The sequence below is a fragment of the Rhinopithecus bieti genome, unplaced genomic scaffold (genome assembly GCF_001698545.2).
Source record: "Rhinopithecus bieti isolate Rb0 unplaced genomic scaffold, ASM169854v2 scaffold_20891, whole genome shotgun sequence".
In the NCBI taxonomy this organism is placed as follows: domain Eukaryota; kingdom Metazoa; phylum Chordata; class Mammalia; order Primates; family Cercopithecidae; genus Rhinopithecus; species Rhinopithecus bieti.
The window spans coordinates 1,135,446-1,156,783 of NW_016810137.1; the positions used below are offsets into that span (position 1 = coordinate 1,135,446).

Here is a 21,338-nt window from a genome sequence, read left to right on the forward strand (position 1 = left end):
GTGGCTCAAGCCTGTAATCCCAGCACTTGGGGAGGCCGAGATGGGCGGATCATGAGGTCAGGAGATCGAGACCATCCTGGCTAACACGGTGAAACCCCGTCTCTACTAAAAAATACAAAAAACTAGCCGGGCGAGGTGGCGGGCGCCTGTAGTCCCAGCTACTCGGGAGGCTGAGGCAGGAGAATGGCGTGGACCAGAGAGGCGGAGCTTGCAGTGAGCCGAGATCCCACCACTGCACTCTAGCGTGGACGACAGAGCGAGACTCCGTCTCAAAAAAAAAAAAAAAAAAAAAAGAATTGGATACAATATAATTGCAGGAGAAGCTAGGAAAGAAAAGGTCTGAAAGGAGATGGCTGGACAATCAGAAAAGTCACTCACCAGAGATCACAAAGGAAAGCTGACGAATGAGTCCATGGAAGGCTGTTCCCTCTGCATCCAGCAATGGGCCTGAAGTTTATGATAGGTCATCAGCGCTAGCAATCAGGAAGAAAACTTGGATTGCATTGAGGGAGAGTGAGGACAAACTAGAATCCACAGGACAAACTGGAACCCACGAAGACAAAATGGAACTCACAGCCATCTTTCACATTGATGAGCATGTGATATGTAGCATAAGCTAATGCCCTTACCACGGAACTACACATGTGCCTTGCCCCAAGGCTTGGAGACACTGAAATAGAAAATCTGGTGGGAGTTGAAAGAGCTGTGGGCCGGTTAATGCTCTGTACTAACAAAGTATATTAGCAGATCAGCAACAACTCTATGATCTGCATAGCATGTGATATTTCCATCAACTTTCAGAACACAAGGGCTGCTGCTTCCAAATCTTACACAAATCTTACTTGCTCCTTCCAAACTTACATGAAATGCTTTTGTGGCCAATCCTATCCTGGAACCATATTGGGAAGAGACATTTGAGGAACTAGATTTCAACTTACCTAACTGACACAGTACAAACACCAGTGACTGTCAGATACCATGATGCCGAAGCTGTGTCTTATACACACTAGCCTCTCATTTAAACTTCATATCAGTCTTGCAAAATAGACCTCATCTGTAAAGACCTCATCAAAAAATAAAAATTAAAAAAAGAGGCCAGGCACAGTGGCTCACGCCTGTAATCCCAGCACTTTGGGAGGCCGAGGCGGGTGGATCATGAGGTCAGGAGTTCAAGACCAGCCTGGCCAAGATGCTGAAACCCCATCTCTCCTAAATATACAAAAATTAGCTGGGCGCGGTGGCACACGCCTGTAATCCCAGCTACTTCAGAGGCTGAGGCAGGAGAATTGCTTAAACCCGGGTGCCAGAGGTTGCAGTGAGCCAAGATCAAGCCACTGCACTCCAACCTGGGAGACAGAGCAAGCCTTTGTCTCAAAAAAAAAAAAAAAAAGGTCTTGCAAAAGAAATGTTAGCATTCCCATTTTACATATGAGGAAATGAAGCCTCATGTTTATTCATAGATGAGTCAGTGGGGAAGCCTGGATTCTTCCCGACATCTGTGGGGTAGCCATCTTCCAAGATGACCCCCATGATTCTTGCCCATTGGTACTCATACCCTTTTGTAGTTTCCCTCCCAAATCAAATAGATTTGACCTGAGCAATCAGTAGAGCATTGCAGAAATGATGGTGAGTGATTTTTGATGGTGGATCATAAAAGACATTGCAGCTTCCATCTTTCTCTTTCTTGAATAAATTGAAAGCCAGCTGATGTGTTGTAAAGATACTCAAGCAGCCTGAGGACAGGCCCATATAGAGAGGAACTGAGGCCTTCTGTAAACAACCCATCCATGTGAGTGAACCGCCTTGGAAGTAGATTTTCCAGCACCAGCCTAGCCTTCAAATGACTACAGCCCCATATTTTACTGCAACCTCCTGAGACACTTCAAGCCAGAACCACAGAGCTAAGTGGCTTCTAAATTCCTGACTTACAGAAAATATGAAATAATGTTTATTATAGTTTTAAGTTGCTAAATTTGGGGTTAATTGGTTACACAGCATTAGATTAATATAATCTGTTAGATTCTGAAGCACAACTCTTTATTTTTCTTTCTTTCTTATTTTCAATTTTTTTTGTGGAGACGGGGTTTTGCTACGTTGCCCAGGCTGGTCTTAAACTCCTGGGCTCAAGCAATCCTCCCATCCCAGTCTCTCAAATTGTTGGGTTTACAGGCAGGAGCCACTACACCCAGGAAAAGCAGAGAGCTTTCTGTGACATTATGCTACTTTAAAATTTGTTTGGACAGGAAGGGCGTGGTAGCTCACGCCTGTAATCTCAGCACTTTGGGAAGCCAAGGCAGGCAGATCACTTGAGGCCAGGAATTTGAGACCAACCTGGTCAACATGGTGAAACCCAGTCTCCACTAAAAATAAAAAAAGTTAGCTGGGTGTGGTGGCTGGCACCTGTAATCCCAGGACTCAGGAGGCTGAAGCAGGAGAATCGCTTGAACCTGGGAGGTGAAGGTTGCAGTGAGCTGAGATCGTACCATTGCACTCCAGCCTGGGCAACAGAGTAAGACTCTGTCTCAAAAACAAAACAAAAAAAAAAAGAAAAAAAAAAAGAAAAAAATTCGTTTAGATTGTATGAATGAAGATTATGGGAGAAGTAGGACTTCGGAAGTCCATAATGTCCTGGTCTTGTCCTTAAAAAAAGGCTTTGAAATATGTTTGGTGCTTCCAGATACTGAGAGAGGAGTGTCACATAGTGGTTAAACTGAACATTGAGAATTAGGAGGTTTTTTTCGTTTCTTTTTTCTTCTTCTTCTTCTTCTTCTTTTTTTGCCACTCAGGGTAAGCTGAGTTCGCATGAATAAATCAGAGGTTAAACCATGTGTTTTTGCTGACTGGCAGACTTGGGCTGGAAATGGGGAAGATAAATGATAGAAATTGGATTCTGGTAGGGCAAAAAAAGTCCTGACAAATGGTGATGAAATGGGGTGGAACCTTCAGGACAGTCACAGTGAGGGGCTGGCCATCCTTTTGCTCCCGCCCTTTCTTTCGTCAGTGGGGCCATCCTCTCCTCTTCCCCACCAGTTCCGTTTTGATCTCAAACTCACTGAAGAAGCTCCTCTTTGTTCTGATCTTTCCAAATATCCCTTTCTTATGAAGATCTTTTCCTTTCTTAATAAGGCAAACATGTGCATTAAGCAACTTAAAAAAGCAAAACAAAATCAAACTTCATCTGAGAACCACCTCATTTAAAAAACTCTTGGTGTTTGTTGTTCTCTCCAGTTGGTCTAGGATTGGAGAGGAGAGGTACTGAGCTTGGTGACTTAATCAGACCTTAGTTAACCGGCAATAGTTATTATCCTAGGATGCTAGTACTGCAAGAACCCTTCCAGAACATCTGGTGCAACCCTGCTCTTTTTATACAGGATAAATTTGAAGCCCAAAGAGATCAAGTGACCATTGTGACCATTGTGAACAAATATTAATTCAACAGCTGCAATTGAATACTTTTTTTTTAGACGGAGTTTCACTCTTGTTGCCCAGGCTGGAGTGCAAAGGCCCGATATTGGCTTACCGCAACCTCCGCCTACCAGGTTCAAGTGATTCTCCTGCCTCAGCCTCCCGAGTAGCTGGGATTACAGGCATGTGCCACCACGCCTGGCTAATTTTGTATTTTTAGTAGAGATGGGGTTTCACCATGTTGGCCTCCCAAAGTGATCCGCCCACATTGGCCTCCCAAAGTGCTCGGATTACAGGCGTGAGCCACCACGCCCGGCCAAATACATTCTTTTAAATAGTCCGTCTGTTCTGATTAGTAAAATGGGTGGAGTGATTTACAGTTGGCGGAGATCTCCTATTTTGCAAGCACAGAAACACTACAGAGAGGCATTAACCAGGTCAAACCCTTCCTAAGATATGAATTGAACAACAGTTAGGCGTTAGGAAGAAACTGCTGCCTGACCCTGACTTCTAAACTCCCCTTAAACCTCGTCTCTGTGTCCCTAGAACCCACGATAGAGTATGCACGAATAAACTTTTGCGAAGTGAAGGAACAAACTTCCCTCGAAGTCCTTCCCTGCCTCCCCACCGCCCTGCATCTCCCCGACTTGGGACTGCGCTATCATTTGAGTCCCTGTCTGGGGACTTTTCGGGGTCTTCTTCGGCCTCCTCAAACAGTGACTCCGTTCCCAAGACAGGACCAGGGCTCCCTTTTTCACTGCGGGGCGCTGGGAAGAGGCGGGTAGGCTGCTCACCTAATCTCTCGGGTTTTTCCTCAAGACGGGGTCATTTGTGTGAGGTGTTCTACTCGAGCACCCAAAAAGGCCCGAACTGGTCTGGGAAACATTAGGGAGATGTGTTTACCGTCCTGGCTGACAAAGAAGGCCAGGCATTCCTGCCACCACGGGTGGCTTGACCCGCAGAACCCACGCTCCGGCGGCTGTGGGCGCGGCACCGGACTGGCGCCGGCAGCAGGGCGGGGTCTGGCGGGGGCGGGGCCTGGCGGGTCAGGTGACTGCGCGGCTGGCAGCGGACGCGGAGGCTGAGGGGCGTTCGAGGCGCGGAGGGGCTGGCTGGGCCGGAGGGGTTGGCGGGGCAGCAGGGCCGCGGCCATGGGGAGCTTGAAGGACGAGCTGCTCAAAGCCATCTGGCACGCCTTCACCGCACTCGATCAGGACCATAGCGGCAAGGTCTCCAAGTCCCAGCTCAAGGTGGGCGCCTCCTGACCCGGCCCCCGACCCGACCCTCCCCGGCGCGCTCTGTACTTCCCTTGGGTGGAAGCGGGACCTGGCGGGCTGTGACCGCAGGGCGGGGCGGGCCGGAATGCGCCCAGTAGGCCCGCTTGGGGCGGAGTGGGTCTGAGACCGGGATTTGGTGTTTACTGCCTCCCCCTTGCCTTCGGGCCTTGCCCTTGGCTGGATGTGTTAGTTTCCGCGGGTCTCCCAGGGACTGGGAAAGGTGGAGGGCATAAGGCTGGGGTGAAGTCTGTGAGGGACAAGTGTGGTTCCTTCTTGGCGTTGGAGAGCGAGGGGCAGAAAGTGGATTCTGAGGCGTCAATGGGAAGCCAGCTTACACAACCTTCCCAGAATTTTCCTCTTACTCCAGGAGAGGAAGGGACTTGCCCAAGGTCGCTGGGCAGAACCTTCTGCAGCCCACAGCCTCACGCCAGTACTGTCCTCTAAACGGCTAGCTGCCCCGGAGGCTCCAGGGCAGTCCGGAGACGGCAGAAATGCCCCGAAGCCCGGCCTCCAGCGTCTTCCTCCTTTGGGAGACTTTTTGACTTGAGAAGACCTCCAGCCCAGCGTCTTTAGGTTTGGAACTAGTGGACCGGGTGTGCTGTGTCCCGCAGGGACCTTAGTTCCGGGTGAGGAGGGCTGATCTTTCTGGCACCCTGCAAAAGCGACTGCTTTTTCAGAGTCGTTATTGTGACTGCCAGAGACCCCAGAGTATAGGGTATAAATAAAGGGATGCTTGTAAATTGAATAACCCCAAGCAGGGAAATTGGCACTCAGCCAGGAGAAATTGGCAGCTTCTTCAAAGTATAAAATATAGAAACAGACAAGAAGAGCTATTCATAGGCGTTTAAAAATGTACACATTTTAGATCCGAATGTCCGGTTTTCTTAGCCCCTTCTGGGAATAAATTCTGAAGATTGGGTTTGTTTTGTATATTTTTGTACAGTAATCAGGTTCTTGTGAGTAGTGGGTTTTATGCCAGTAGGATTAGCATTCTCCTTGTCTTCCTTTTGCCTCTCCTCTCTTTTTCTCACTGATAGAATCATAGTCTGGAAGGGTCCATGGAGGTCATCCACGTAATTTTTATTTTACTTTATTTTTAAAAATTAACATACAGTAAAATTGACTTTTGGTGTACAGTTCTATGAATTTCAACATATGTATAGATTCATATAACTATCACCACAACCATGGCCTCCACAGTTCCATCATCCTAAAAAACTCCGTGATGTTGCCCTACCTTCACCCCAACTGTTGGCAGCCATTGATCTTTCCTAATTGCTATAGTTTTACCTTTTCCGAAGTGCCATGTAAATGGAGTCGTATAGTTTGTAACTGTTGAAACTGATTTCTTTTACCCAGCATAATGCCTTAGAGATTAATCCATTTTGTTGTGTGTACCAATACTTTTTTAAATTGCTAAGTAATATTCTATTGCATGGATGTATGGTAGTTTTTAGCCATGCATCCTTGAGAATTTGTGTTATTTCCAGTTTAGGGGAGTTATGAGTAGGTCTACATTTTACTTTTATTTTTACTTTTAACTTACCTATGCCATTTTATTTAAAGTAAGTTTTTAATAAATAGATGTAGCTGTGTCTTTTTTTTATTCTTTCTGACAATCTCTGTCTTTTAATTGGCATCTTTAGGCCATTTATATTTAATGTAATTATTGGTATGGTTTGATTTAGGGCTACCATTTTATTATAATTTCATTTCTGTTTTTTTTGTCCTCTACTTTTCTTCTATCTTTGGGATTATTTGAATATGCTTTAGTTTTTTTTCTTTTTCTTTTGGAGACACAGTCTGGCTCTGTTTCCCAGGCTGGAGTGCAGTGGTGCGATCTCGGCTCACTGCAGCCTCTGCCTCCTAGGTTCCAGAGATTCTGGTGCCTCAGCCTCCCAAGTAGCTGGGATTACAGGTGTGCATCACCACGCCTAGCTAATTTTTGTATTTTTAGTAGAAATGGGGTTTCACCATGTTAGCCAGGCTGGTCTTGAACTCCTGAGCTCAGGTGATCTGCCCTCCTTGGTTTCATAAAGTGCTAGGATAAGTGTGACCGACTGTGTCTGGCCAGTGTTCCATTTTAATAGTGAGTTTTTTACTATATTTCTTCATGTAGGTTTTTTTAGTACTTGCTCTAGGAGTTAGAATATCCATCCCTAACTTTTCATAGTACACTTAGAGTTAATATTTTACCACTTTAAGGAGAATGTAGAAAACTTATCACCATATAGGTCCCTTTACCCTCACTGCTTTATGTTGTAATTGTCATATTAATCTACATACATTGAAATCCCCATCAGACAATATTAAATTTTTTGCTTTCAACCATCATTTCTCTTTTAAAGATCTTAGGAGAAGAAAAGTTTATTCTTTTTTTTCCAGATATTCCCAAATAACCTCTTAATTTTTATTTTTTTTTTCTGTGCCAGAGTCGCACTCTGTCACCCAGGCTAGAGTGCAGTGGTGTGATCTCAGCTCACTGCAACCTCTGCCTCCTGGGTTCAGGTGATTCTCCTGCCTCAGCCTCCTGAGTAGCTGGGACTATAGGCACGTGCCACCAAGCCTGGCTAATTTTTGTATTTTTAGGAACGATCAGGTTTCACCATATTGGCCAGGCTGGTCTCAAACTCCTGACCTCGTGATCTGCCCGCTTTGGACCCCCAAAGTGCTGGGACTACAGGTGCCCACTGCCATGCCTAATTTTTTTTTTTTTTTTTGTATGTTAGTAGAGACGGGGTTTCACCGTATTGCCCAGGCTGGTCTGGAACTCCTGAGCTCAGGCCGCCTGCCCAACTCGGCCTTCCAAAGTGCTGGGATTATAGGTGTGAGCCACCATGATGATATGTTTAGTGATTTGTCCAAAGTCACAGTTGTAAGTAGTAGCTAAATCTAGAACCAAGATTTTCACACGTGTGTGTGTATGTCAGGGAGAGAGAGACAGGGTCTCGCTGTGTCACCCAGGCTGGAATGCAGTTGCGCTATCTCGGCTCAAGTGATCCTCCAGCCTCCACCTCCCAAGTAGCTGGGCTCACAGGCATGAGCCACTATACTCAGTTCATTTTTGTATTTTTTTGTAGAGATAGGGTTTTGTCGTGTTGCCCAGGCTGTTGTTGAACTCCTGAGCTCAAAGATATCCACCCGCCTCGGCCTCCTAAAGTGCTAGGATTCAGATATGAGCTACCTTGTCCAGCCAACTCTTTATAATTTTTTTTTTGAAACAAGGTCTTTTTGTCGCCCAGGCTGGAGTGTGGTGGCGTGATCATGGCTCAATGCAGCCTCAACCTCCTGGGCTCAAGCAATCCTCCCACTTCAGACTCCCGAGTAGCTGGAACTACAGGCACAGGCCACTATGCCTAGCTAATGTTTGTACTTTTTGTAGAGATGGGGTTTCGCCATTTGCCCAGGCTGGTCTTGAATTCCTGAGCTCAGACGATCTGCCTGCCTCAGCCTCTCAAAATGCTGGGATTACGGGCACGGGCCACTGCACCCAGCCTATTTTCACACTTTATTACTATTACTGTTTTATTTATTTTTTTGAGATGGAGTGTGGCTGTATCACCCAGGCTGGAATGCAGTGGTGTGATCTTGGCTCACTGCAACCTCCGCTTCCTGGGTTCAAGCGATTCTCCTGCCTCAGCCTCCCAAATAGCTGGGATTACAGGCGCCTACTACCACACCTGGCTAATTTTTGTATTTTTAGGAGAGATGGGGTTTCACCATGTTGACTGGGCTGATCTTGAACTACTGACCTCAAGTGATCCACCCGCCTTGGCCTCTCAAAAGTGTTGGGATTACAGGCGTGAGCCACCATGCCTGGCCTATTTTCACACTTTAAAGCCAATGGTTTCTTTATTTTCTTCTCTTCCAGTTGACGGCATAAATGAGATTTTTTGAATTACTTTGATTATACTTTATTCACAATTGTCTTTATGGCTGCTTATAGGAAAAGCGTCTTGGCAGGAAGTGTTAAATACCAGTTCATAGGTTTCACCCATAGTATGTTGATAATGCAACTGCGCATGTATTTTGTGTCTCTCTTGTCTGTGTGAGACTTTGGGATGGGTTCAGTTCTGTTCATCGTGCCAGTGTTTGTAGAATTGAAAATATGTAAACATTTTTATTTAGGTGTCCTTTTGTGTTTGACCCTGGTTATGTGTTCTGTTGGCTGGGAGTAGAGTTTTTGCCTTTATTTGTTGATTGATTCATTCATTCATACAGTAACCTTCTGTAAGTCTACTATGTGTAAGGTACCATGCTCATTTAATAAGAAGGTTAGTATTTTTAGGCTCTTAAGATTATCTCCTTGGAGGAAATGTCAAATAATTGATTTGTTAAGCAGCAGACTAATAATTATATATATCCAAAATGATGGTTAAAATGTATTGCTTTGGAAAGCTATATGGGTATTCTAAAAAATATTTTTGATACTTGCCTTTTTGAGTTATCTTCACAACTTTTGAGACAGAGAATGGATATATTCACTAGATAAGGGATATGGTGGTGAAAGGCAGAGAAAAAAGAAATATGAATCTTTACCTTCAAAGAGTTTAAATTTTGGTAGGTAAATTAAAAGACTAAATGACCATTAAAGAAGGCACTCTCTTTCTCCCCCGATGGAGATTGTATTACTCAGACAATTACTGATCCTTAAAAAACATAAAGTCTGGTGGTAAAGAAAAGAAACAGAAATATTGGGTAGAAGATACTGAGTGTGACAGAAGATATGGGGCCATGAGATTTTAAAGGAAGAGGCGATTTCTTCTCACTGGTGTGATTGCTTTATGAAAAAAGCTTCTTTGAAATGAACTCTGAAGGAAGTTAGGATGTGATTATGTAGGAATGGGGGAAGATTAAGCCCGTTCTATTAATTAATTAATTACTTAGTTTTTTGAGACGGAGTCTTGCTCTGTTGACCAGGGTGGAGTACAGTGGCAACCTCCACCTGCCTGGTTCAAGCGATTCTTCTGCTTCAGCTTCCCGAGTAGCTGGGACTACAGGTGTGCACCACCATGTCTAGCTAATTTTTGTATTTTTAGTGGAGACAGGGTTTCACCATGTTGGCCAGGCTGGTCTCAAACTCCTGACCTCAAGTGATCTACCTGCCTGGGTCTCCCAAAGTGCTGGGATTACAGGCATGAGTGGCCACGCCTGGCCTAATTTATTTATTTAATGGATATTTATTGATTGCTGTTATCCCTAGGGGACACTGAACTACTGCAAGAGATGGGAATGAATCAGATATTTAAGGGGACTTCTGTGTAACTTATTTTGATTGTAGTGTAGAACATACACAGGTGTGTTCCTGTGTGTGTATGAGGGAGAATTATTGCTGGTGATAAAGCTGTAGAAATAGCTTGGGGTTAATGCATAGAAAGCTTTGATTGCCAGGCAAATTAGGTAGATGCCAGGGGCCCCCCAGGTTTTCAGAGGGTGAGGAGTTGTGATCAGAATTGCACTTTATAAAGTTACTTGCCAGGCGCGGTGGCTCACACCTGTAATCCCAGCACTTTTGGAGGCTGAGGTGAGTGGATCACCTGAGGTCAGGAGTTCCAAGACCAGTGTGGCCAATGTGGCAAAACCCTGTCTCTACTAAAAATATAAAAATTAGCTGGGTGTGGTGGCACGCACCTGTAGTCCCAGCTACTTGGGAGCTGAGGCAGGAGAATCGCTTGAACCTGGGAGGCAGAGGTTGCAGTGATCCGATATCGCACCACTGTACTCCAGCTTGGGTGACATAGCAGAAGTGCTGGCTAGAGTGAATTGGGAAGATAAGAGAAACCATTGCAATAGCCCCGATAAGAGGTAATAGGGACTAGAGACAGCAGAGGTGGACAAGAGGGAAATGGTGGGTCAAGGTATGAGCCTTGACCCATGATTGGGTGGGAGGAGGACGGGAAAGGACAGATTCAAAAATGTCTCAGATGTCAAATGCAGTTGACCAAATATATAGTAGTGGTTTTATTTTTTTAATAATGGTTTTAATAGAAGTAGGTTTTAATAGAAATGGAAAAGCCATGAGAAGGAGCTGTTTATGCAATGATACAGTTTTGAACATGAAAACTTTTGTTTATTTATTTTTTTTTTGAAGTCCTTGATGGGTGTATGTTCAGCTGGAGATGATACTCCTAGGAAGTGTAGGGTTGTCAGTAAGGAATTTGGTAGTTGAAGCTTGGAAAAAGAGGAGAAGAGAACCACTGACAGTCTTGGGGAATGGCTATAGTAGATGGTGAGAGGAACAAGAAAAGCAGAGGACTGGAAATCAGAGGTAAGAACCCCTTTGGGGCAATGTTGGAGCTGAGGAAGAAGAGTTTTAAGGAAAAATTAACCTTTGAAAGTTAATTTTGTTTTATATATATATATGCACATATATATAGGAGACTGTAAAGTAATCAGGTTGGTTCTTCCTTTCCATGTATCATAAACTTCATATTTCTTCTCTAAAGAGAAGTTATGAAAAGCTTGGAATATTGACATCATCTTTGGAATAAATATATTTTTTACTTATTTTAAAATTATTAATTTATTTTGAGACAGGGTTACACTCTGTCACTCAGGCTGGAGTGCAGTGGCATGATCATAGCTCACCATACCCATGACCTCCATGCTGAAGCGATCCTCCCACCTCAGCCTCCTGAGTAGCTGGGATTACAGGTGTATGCCACCACACCTCGCAAATTTTTTTGTTTGTTTGTTTTGTTTTTTGTAGAGACAGGGTCTCACTTTGCTGCCTAGACTGGTCTTAAACTCCTGGGCTCCAGCAATCCATCCATCCACCTATAAGTGTTAGGATTACAGATATGAGCCCCCACATCCAGCCTGTATTTTTCATTTTTAAGAAGATTACTTCGTAGAATAGTATTCAGTTAGATAAATGTGCTTGAGTCAATGCTATAATTGGTAAATATTGGCCTTGAGGGCCTCCAGTGTAGTACAGACAAAGCTTATTTATATACTGAATTTTTAACAAATAGCATATTATTAAGTAAAAGAAAAATTATCCAAATAAAATTTGAAGCAAAATCTGTAGAAAAATTAACAATGTAATTAGATACCATTTTAATATTACGTCAGTGGAAACAACACGCAAACTGTTTTTTTCTCTGCTCTCACACCACAATAACAATCAACACAGAAGATTTCTGGTGACCAAATGTGTGGAGGTTTCTCCCCACACACCAAGTAAGCAATCAGTTCTGCAGTGGACACCAGTTGGGTATCCTCCAGTTCAATTCCAACACTGTCTAGCTGGAGACAGTGTCAGATACCATAGAGTGTCAGATCCCACAGATTGAGGGCTCAGTCCCACAAGATTGTCCCCTTCCTTCCTACCAGTTGCAAATCTGGGCTTCTGGAACTTCTGATGGACCAGCTTCGAGTTGGGGTCTTCGTGACCCTGTCTTTGGGTTCAGTTACTTTGCTAGAGTGGCTCATAGAACTCAGGGCGACATGTTTATTGATTTATTACAGAAGATATTTTAAAGGATACAAATAGACAGGTGAAGAGAGACACAGGGTGAGGAACTTCTCATGGAGTTTGGGTGCACTGCCCTCCTGGTACATGAATTAGTTCTCATTAACCTTCCTTTAAGTCTCCACATGTTCAGCTCTCTGGGAGCTCCTCAAACCCTGTCCTCTCGGGTCTCTTATGGAGACTTTATTGGATAGTCGTGATTAAAGTATAGACAACCATGTAGAAATGTGATTAGACAAAAAGGGTATGATCTAATATTAATAGACTGGGAAAGTCCAGCAAGGATTGTCTGTTCAGATTCTCCTTGGTCTCTCTGTGCAGCCTTCCTTCCACCAGGGTGTGGGGGAGGACCCCTTCTGAAATGAAGGTCTTGTGGCCTACAATTAGACAAGGAAGGTCAGAGAATTTCTTTATGACCAGCTCCAAGATAGAAGGGTTGGGGGAGATGAGATTATATTTTTAGTTTCTACGGCTTGCCTTGGGGAGAAAAGGAGCAGGTGAAGAAAGGACAGAAGGTTAGAGAGAGAGAGATCTATTTTTTTTTGCCTTTCCTTCCTTCCTTCCTTCAAGCGATTCTCCTACCTCAGCCTCCCAAGTAGCTGGGATTACAGGTGTACGCCACCGTATCCAGCTAAGTTTTGTATTTTTTAGTAGAGACCGAGTTTCGCCACGTTGGCCAGGCTGGTCTCAAACTCCTGACTTCAAATGATCCGCCCGCCTTGGCCTCCCAAAGTGCTGGGATTACAGGTGTGAGCCACCGGATCCGGCTGAGATTCTGTTTTCTGAGACCTGCTTCTGAGGCCTAAAGTACCCCAACATTATAACAAGGGCTATGGCATTATGAGCTAGGGACCATGGATGAAAACCTATGTATATTTATCTATATATATCGCTTGTCTCATAATATCACATGTTGCAAACATAGACTTTTGTCAGAGTTATCAATAAAATTGAACTATAGAACATAGATTTAAACCCTTGGGAAGCTGGGTGCAGTGGCTCATGACTATAATCCCAGAACTTTGGGAAGCTGAGGCAGGAGGATTGCTTGAAGCCAGTAGTTTGGAAACCGCCTGGAAAATATAGTGAGACTTTGTCTCTACAAAAAATTTAAAAATTAGCTGGACATGGTGGTGGGCACTTGTGGTCCCAGCTACTCGGGAAGAGGAGGTTTCAGTGAGCTGAGATAGTGCCACTGTATTGCAGCCTGGGTGACAGAGCAAGACTTTGTCTCAAAAATAAATAAATAGGTCAGGCGCGGTGGCTCACACCTGTAATCCCAGCACTTTGGGAGGCCGAGGTGGGCAGATCATGAGGTCAGGAGATTGAGACCATCTTGGCTAACACAGTGAAACCCCGTCTATACCAAAAATACAAAAAAAGAAATTAGCTGGGCGTTGTGGTGGGCACCTGTAGTCCCAGCTACTCAGGAGGCTGAGGCAGGAGAATGGCATGAACCTGGGAGGCGGAGCTTGCAGTGAGCCGAGATACTGCCACTGCACTCCAGCCTGGGTGACAGAGCGAGATTCCGTCTCAAAAAAAAAAAAAAAAAAATTTGAAATTAAAAAAATAGAAGTCACTCCTAGTCCAGGTGCAGTGGCTCATGCCTTTAATACTAGCACTTTTGGAGGTTGAGGCAAGTGGATCACTTGAGCCCAGGAGTTTGAGACCAGCCTGTGCAACATAGTAAGACCCTATCTCTACAATAAATTAATAGAGTTAGAGAGGTATGGTGGCACATGCCTGTAGTCTAAGCTCCTTCTGTAGCTGAGACAGGAGATGGCCTGAGCTCAGGAGATGGAGGCTGGAGTGAGCTCTGATCGTGCCACTGCACTCCAGCCTGGAAAACAGTAAGACTCTGTATCCAAAGAAAAAGAAAGAAACAGAGAGAGAGAGAGAGAGAGAGAGAGAGAGAGAGAGAGACAGGGAGGGAGGGAGGAAGGGAAAGGGAGAAAGAAAGACCTCTTATGACTTATATAAACTACAATAGAAACAGATGTTTGCTGGTTGTCTAGTCACAGTAATGTTTTCTTGTTAAAACAACTTTTATATTTTATATATTTTATATATATTTATAGCCATAAATAAGGTCATTGCAGGTCAGTAGGTTTTCTCAAATCTTTAAGCCCTCCTCCGCACACCACCCCCCTCCCCAAAAAGGAAACCACTTCTGTCTGCTTCCCTTTACTTACCTTGATTTTTTTTCTCCTTCCTTCTCCCACATTCCCTGTAATCTCATTGGGTGTCTTCCTGGCAATCTGTGCACCTTCTACAGGGGAGCTCTGTCTCTCTGGCTCCAGTTGTAAGTTTTCTGGCTCCCCCGTGAGTTGAGGGTACGCAGGCCTTCTTCCCTACACTCATCCTGTGCACCTTCATAGAAGTCATCAGCTCTGTTAACTTAATTTGCAATTGGATTGTTAAAAGACAACTGATTGTCATGTTGATTTGGTGTTACTTTGTTTTTCAGGCTGAACTACCGAACAACACTAAGTGATTGTTTTGAGCTTTTTCTTAAGGAAAGATTTACTTGCTTTTCAGCAGCTGAAGTAGGTAGCAATAAGCTAATAGTGGGGAAACAGTATTCCAGAAACACATTTTCTACTTGCTTTTAAATTTGTATTCATGAATAGTCCTTTCTTAGAACAAACCATATAGTTTAAGACTATATTGTTTGTTTTGATTGCAATTTTAGTATATTCTGTGATAACTGATGGGAGACTGAAAACTGTATTGAGAGAGAAGGAAACTTTTCTTTATATCTATAGGAAGGCGCTAGGTGCATATAGGTAGCTGAGTAAATGTAGTTGAATTGAATGTTAGACATTTTTTTCCACCATTTTTCCCCCTTGGTTTGGTTTTGGTGCTCTTCTTTTGTTTGTACAGGCTGTCCCTTGGTATCCTTGGGGGATTGGTTCCAGGACTCCCTGCAGATACCAAAATCCTAGGACGCTGAAGACTCTTATATAAAATGGCATAGTATTTGCATATAACCTATGTACATCTTTCTTTATATTTTTAATTATCTCTAGATTACTTATAATACCTAATGCAATATAAATGCTATGTAAATAGTTGTTAAGTTACATTGTTTATGGAATAATAACAGGAAGAAAAGTTTGCCCATGTTAAGTACAGATGCAGTTTTTAAGGGGAATGTTTTCAGTCCACACTTGCTTGAATCCACAGATGCAGAACCCAGGAATATGGAGGGCCAACTGTATTTCTTCTTCTTCTTCTTCTTCTTCTTCTTTTTAATGAGAGCTATTCGTATATGGATTCTATACTCTCTGATAATAATAAACCTTATTAATGTGGCACCTGAAACAGAGATTGTTACTTTTAAATTATGGTATAAATTTTCAGAAGTCATAATGGAAATAGGAATAGGGCATCTTATTTGAAGTAGAAGCAATAATTGTTTCTCCTCTACTGGTGCTAAAAATTAAAAGAAAAATTTTTTAGAAATTTCAGTGGTCTTGCTGAAAGATGCTAAATCTCCAGTGTTACTTAGAAATACAGTACGTGTAATTCTAATAAAATAAGAAAGGTTATTATTTAAACATGTATATTAAAAAGAAACTTTTTGAATATCTCATATAGACACATATAAAAGTTATAAAATTCTGAAGGGTATTTACAAAAGTGAAAAGTAAGTTTTCCTTAACCCTTGGCCCACATTAGTCCCCTGTTCTGGAGGTAACCATTATTTCTAGCTTCTTCTGTTCCTTTGAGAGATCAAAATGAAGCTTAAAATTAATATCCTTATTTAGTAAAATTTAGTAAAGGATTTTCCTCTTAAATATTAGCAAATCTAGTGATATCTTTTTGCAACCATCTGTTATAGTTATACTTTGCAATTATGGTTGCCAGGGTGATTACCATGTCAGTGCTGGGGGGGGGAAATGTCTCCGAATGACTCATTGGCTGTGAATTTTTATCCTTGTTGTTTTAGAAATACAGCTTTTAAAAAAATTTATTGTACATTTTGAATAAAAGAATTTACAACTCGGTGTAGAATCTAGATGAAAAATTTCTGACGAACAACATGGGTGGTGTTAAATGTTTATTATTTTCTCAGTGTAGATTTTCCAACTATAAATCTGTTTGTTTTTTTTTTTTTTTTTTTGAGACGGTCTCCGTCTGTCGCCCAGGCTGGATGCACCGTGCGGATCTCAGCTCCTGCAAGCTCTGCCTTCACCGGGTTCACACGTTCCTCCGACTGCCTCAGTCTCCCCGACGCAGGCCTGGGACTTCACGACAGGCGCCTGCCACCGTCAACCTGGCTAGTTTTTGTATCTTTTTAGTAGGACGGGGTTTCACCGTGTTATGCAGGATGGTTCGATCTCCTGACCTCGTGATCCGCCGTCTCGGCCTCCCAAGGTGCTGGGATTACAGACTTGAGCCACCGTGCCGCGAACATCTCTTTTTTAAATTTTTTTATATTTTGCCTGCACAGTTGGATTTGGGTATTTAGTGAATCGTACCATATTTTCTGTTCCATGTACGATCATTTTAGCCTCCAAAAATTGTTATACCTTGCTAGTTACCAAATGGTAATTCAGCCGGCCAGTTGGTAAGTTTAAAAATAAGGAAGCAAATTATCTGGAGACAGGGTTTTTATTTGTGGAACACAATATACAAATGTAGTTAATTCTTTTTGTGAACTTGGCATGTATAGTAATTCCCCTCCCTATATCTTTGTGTATGTTTCCTGTTAATCGTTAATGGTCAAAAGGTTCTATTGGTAAACGGCGACAACAACCATCAATTTTTAAAATAGGGTTGGGGTCAGAGGTCTTGAGTGGCCAATTAAAGTGCTGGGATTACAGGCATCGAGCCACTGCACCCAGCCTACAAGTCTTCGTAATTTGTTTTGTGTAGATATCACCAAAATAAAACAGTAAAGACAACTCTCTAAAAAAGAGAAATTAGACATTTACGAAATCTTAAAAATAGGAATAATGAGTTGGATTATTTCTAGTTTCTATTCCTTACTTGTTAGAAACTTTTCAGTGAGATAACTTGGACATTTTTGTGGTTTTTTTTTTTTTTTTTGAAATACATGTACTTTTATTGAAAATAGCATGTAAACGGTGAGGTGCTTTTTTTTTTTTTGGTATTTGACCTTCCATCTTAATATTAATAGTCAGTACATTTCTGATCTTATGACTCAGAGTTCTAAACCTCTCTGATCCCCATTTTGTATTTCCTTTGGGGTCTCATCACAGTCCCAGAGGTAAGTAGTAACAAAGCTAGAGACAGAAGAGGCTTTGGGCAACCTTCTCCCGTGTACTCAGCATGCCATCACTCAATAGGTATTTCTCATTCTTTCCCACCATGAGGGTTATAGAACCTTAGTCCTGTGAGTGGTGATTATTGATTATTAGCACATTAGCACTCTCACTCGCTTCCTTAGTCCCTTTTAGGCATGTCCTTGTTCCCCTCCCACAATGCAAGCCTAAGGTAGATCCTTGCCTCAGCTTCCTTTTTCTTCCCCAAGGCTGCATTTCATAAAACTATTTTTCCTGCTCTACCTTCTGCTTTATTTCCTTCTTCTCATCCCACCTTCGTGTTCCTTTTTTTTAAACTCAAAATCTGTGTCAAAACTGTAGTTTTCAGCAGTTGAGGGAGAGATATTTAAATGGAAATCTGTATGTGTACTTGAATTTCATATAAGGAGGTCTTGCGTTTAAGGAGAGATTTCTGCAATATTAGAAAAACTAATTTTTTGATCTTAAGACTCTTCTGTTTTCTATACCTTTTGCTTCTTCCTATACCTGTAAAGGAATAATTCGCTTTACAGCATTTGATTTGAAGGAAGAGAATGGTATTATGTGGGCATGGTGTATCAGCTGGAAGTGACACTAGTTAGGATGAAAGTTGTTCTGGTCATATGGACAGTGTTGGAAGGTATTACATTTCACTGGATAGACAGCTGTGGGAGGATGGGGCACTGTCTGCCTTGGCAGGCAGCACATCCCCATCAATTCTTTCAGTTCCTAGGTGATGGATACTCAGCTAGCTGGCTGTTACCCTGAAATTTAGCCTTCTAACTGAACCTTGCAGCTTGATGAGCAACTGACTCCAGTCTCAGTGATCGTCTTCAGTGATGATTTGAGAAACACTGTTAGGTAATAGGACACCAGATGATTAGTAGATCAGACTACATTGGGATTCTGAGGTCCTTTACCTGGGTGACTTTGGGAAGCTTACTTTGCTTTTTATTGTTTTTATTTTGTTTATTTATTTTTGAGACGGAGTCTTGCTCTGTCGCCCAGGCTGGAGTGCAGTGACGCGATCTTGGCTCACTGAAAGCTCCGCCTCCCAGGTTCACGCCATTCTTCTGCCTCAGCCTCCCGAGTGGCTGGGACTACAGGTGGCCACCACCACGCACGGCTTATTTTTTTGTATTTTTGGTAGAGACGGGGTTTCACCATGTTAGCCAGGATGGTCTTGATCTCCTGACCTCATGATTCGCCCGCCTTGGCCTCCCAAAGTGCTGGGATTACAGGCGTGAGCCACTGCACCTGGCCTGCTTTTTATATTTTAAGATTATAATAGAGCTCACAACCTTTATATGTGACAGCAGAAATTCTGTCTTATTTTCTACCAAACACTGATGTTGAAGAAAATTAATGTATAAAACATTATATGAGTTTGAAGGTTTCAGTCTACTGAACACTTTTTGTTAGGCACCCTGGGGAAGAAAAAAACATGCAGCCTTGTCCCTTATGTTCAGGATTGTGTGATGTAGTCAAGAAGACAATACATGAAATGACCACAATGACGCAATATATAAGCAAGTTCTAGAGAGTGTAGAAGATGACCACTGTAAGCCGTGTCATCCAGTGTTAGCCAGTAGCCACGTTTGGCTGTTGATTGCTTGACAAGTCATGAACCTGAGTTGAAATGTACTTCAAGTATAAAATATGCATTGGATTTCAAAGACTTAGTACCAGAACAAGAGTAACATCTCGTTATTTATTTATTTATTTGAGATGGAGTTTTGCTGTTGTTGCCCAGGCTGGAGTGCAGTGGCACGATCTTGGATCACTTCAACCTCTGCCTCCTGAGTTCAAGTGATTCTCCTGCCTCAGCCTTCAGAATAACTGGGATTACACGTGCCCGCCACCATGCCTGGATAATTTTTTTGTTTTCAGTAGAGACAGGGTTTCACCATGTTGGCCAGGCTGGTCTCGAACCCTGACCTCAGGTGATCCACCCGCCTTGGCCTCCCGAAGTGCTGGGATTGCAGGCATGATTTTTAAAAATACTGATTACATGTTTAAATTACGATATTTTGGATATAGTATTTAAGTTAATATTACCTATTCCCTTTTACTTTTTTTTAATGTGGCTTTAAACATTCTAAATTTCTTATGTGGTTTGCAGTATATTTCCATTGGCCAGAACTGCTGTAGAAGTTCACGGCAAATAGAGAAAAGGTATAGACAGTTGCAGACAAAGTTTCATGAAGGAGATAGAACTTCAGCTATTTCTTGAGGGAATGGCGAATGTTGAGGGTGATCTGGCTGTGACATCTGTCACCCCATTGATCACCAGGGTTGATTTCACTGATCTGACTGGCTAGGTGGTTGTCCCCTTCCTCCCGCACCATTCCATGTGCATCCCTCCCAGTGCTGTGTGCTCAGTCAAAGAGAATGACCATCCTTGATAGAGGAGGACCTGTCTTTGGTCAAGGGTATGTGAGTAGCTGTGCTCCCCTGCTAGAACCTCCAGACAAGCTCTCAAGGTCTTGAGAGAATGGAGCAGATCTTGTCCAGTATAATTGCAGAAAGGTGACAAATATGGTGGTAGCACTGTAAATTAAGAGCAAGAGCCTCAACTTGGAGTATTTGAGCAGAAAGGAAATACTGTGAGTGGAGTGGAAGGTTTGTTTTGATGCATAGTGGAGAATTAGGATTTAAAGAGAGATGGGGCTACATTTTAGATGTCATTGAATGTTTTTGCACAGAATAGATGGCTAATGTGTGTTTATTGAGTAACAGTCTGTGTTAGAATTAGTTCAGAATTGACCCTGTAAAGAGGGTAAGTCATTTAAAGTTTTTAGGTAGATAAATGGCAGAGATACGGTTTTAAAATTATTCTGATGATGTGGGTGTGATGATTAAAGATGAGAGGCTGGAGATTGGGGGACTTGTTAGTGGGGTGTTATGAAGTCTGGGTAAGTTGGTGAGTGTGGGACAGGAGTGGTGGCTATGGAAATTAAAACAGATATGTACCCTCCCCTTATAGAGCTTAAAATCTTGTGAGTGATACAGATGAGCAAACTGGCAACTCAAATACAGTGAGATACAGAAGGCAGAATGCAGAGGAAGGGAACCTGTTTAGCTTGGGTAAGGATATGAGGAGTTAGCTCACAGAATGCTTCCTAGAGGAGGAGACATTTGTCACTAACTTGAAAAGGATGTGTGAAATTCCTCTGTAAGAATACTATGATGAAAGATTCAGAAAGTAAAACCTTTAGAGGAACATGAAAAGTGTTAAGAGAGAACGGAGTTGGGGAGTAAGGAGAGTTACCTGTACTCCATTACTTGTGTGGTCATCGGAAGTCACTTCTCTTTGCTGAGCTTTAGTTTCCTCATTTGTAAAATGTAGGGTAGCAGACACGCTCTTTGAGGTTTAGCCTTCTAACTAAACCTTGTAGCTTGATGTGTTTACCATGGTTATATCCTGAGGAGTGGTTGCTGTGCAGCAACTCTTTGTCAGGGCCTGAGAGGGGAGAATGGGACCTTGTACTGGGAGGTGAGGGGAGGAGCCTTGTTTCCCGAGCCTCACACTCTCTGGTTAGCCTGAAGGTGACAGAGCCCCTCATGCAGTAGAGACAGGAGTTGGCATTGGCTGGGGCTGAATTAGATCCAGAAGGTGGACAAACTATATGAAAAAGAGATATAAGAAGAGACCATAGTTTTATTAAGGCAATGGTGATACCAAAGTCAGAATCAGGGTGGCAAACCTATTTTGGGGAGAAAGGTGATGAGATCTCATTTGGATCTTTTGGGCGAGAAGCAGATTTAGAATAGAAATCTCTAGTATTGTTTAGTGATATAAACCAGAGCTTATTGGAGAGGTCAAGAGCAGAAGGAGATCTGTGAATCATTTGGATAGAGATGAATTAAGGTTGTCAGAATGAAAGCATTTTCCTTTTATAAATTTTAAAT

General features: G+C 42.8%; 1 protein-coding gene and 1 long non-coding RNA gene across 2 annotated transcripts in view; one reads left to right on the top strand and one right to left on the bottom strand.

The window, feature by feature from the left end:
• The window catches only part of LOC108541759 (uncharacterized), an 11,948-nt gene extending 7,580 nt beyond the window's left edge, over positions 1–4,368 (bottom strand). Inside the window, exons 1-2 of the long non-coding RNA XR_001889055.1 lie at positions 4,200–4,368; positions 379–447 (exon numbers count right to left, since the gene is read on the bottom strand). This is a non-coding gene — a long non-coding RNA (uncharacterized LOC108541759). The remainder of the gene's footprint in view (positions 1–378; positions 448–4,199) is intronic.
• Positions 4,369–4,453: 85 nt separating this feature from the next.
• The window catches only part of SWAP70 (switching B cell complex subunit SWAP70), an 88,107-nt gene continuing 71,222 nt past the window's right edge, over positions 4,454–21,338 (top strand). The window contains 1 exon segment of the mRNA XM_017891443.1: positions 4,454–4,655. Coding sequence (XP_017746932.1) covers positions 4,557–4,655 — 99 coding nt within the window. The 5' untranslated portion in view covers positions 4,454–4,556.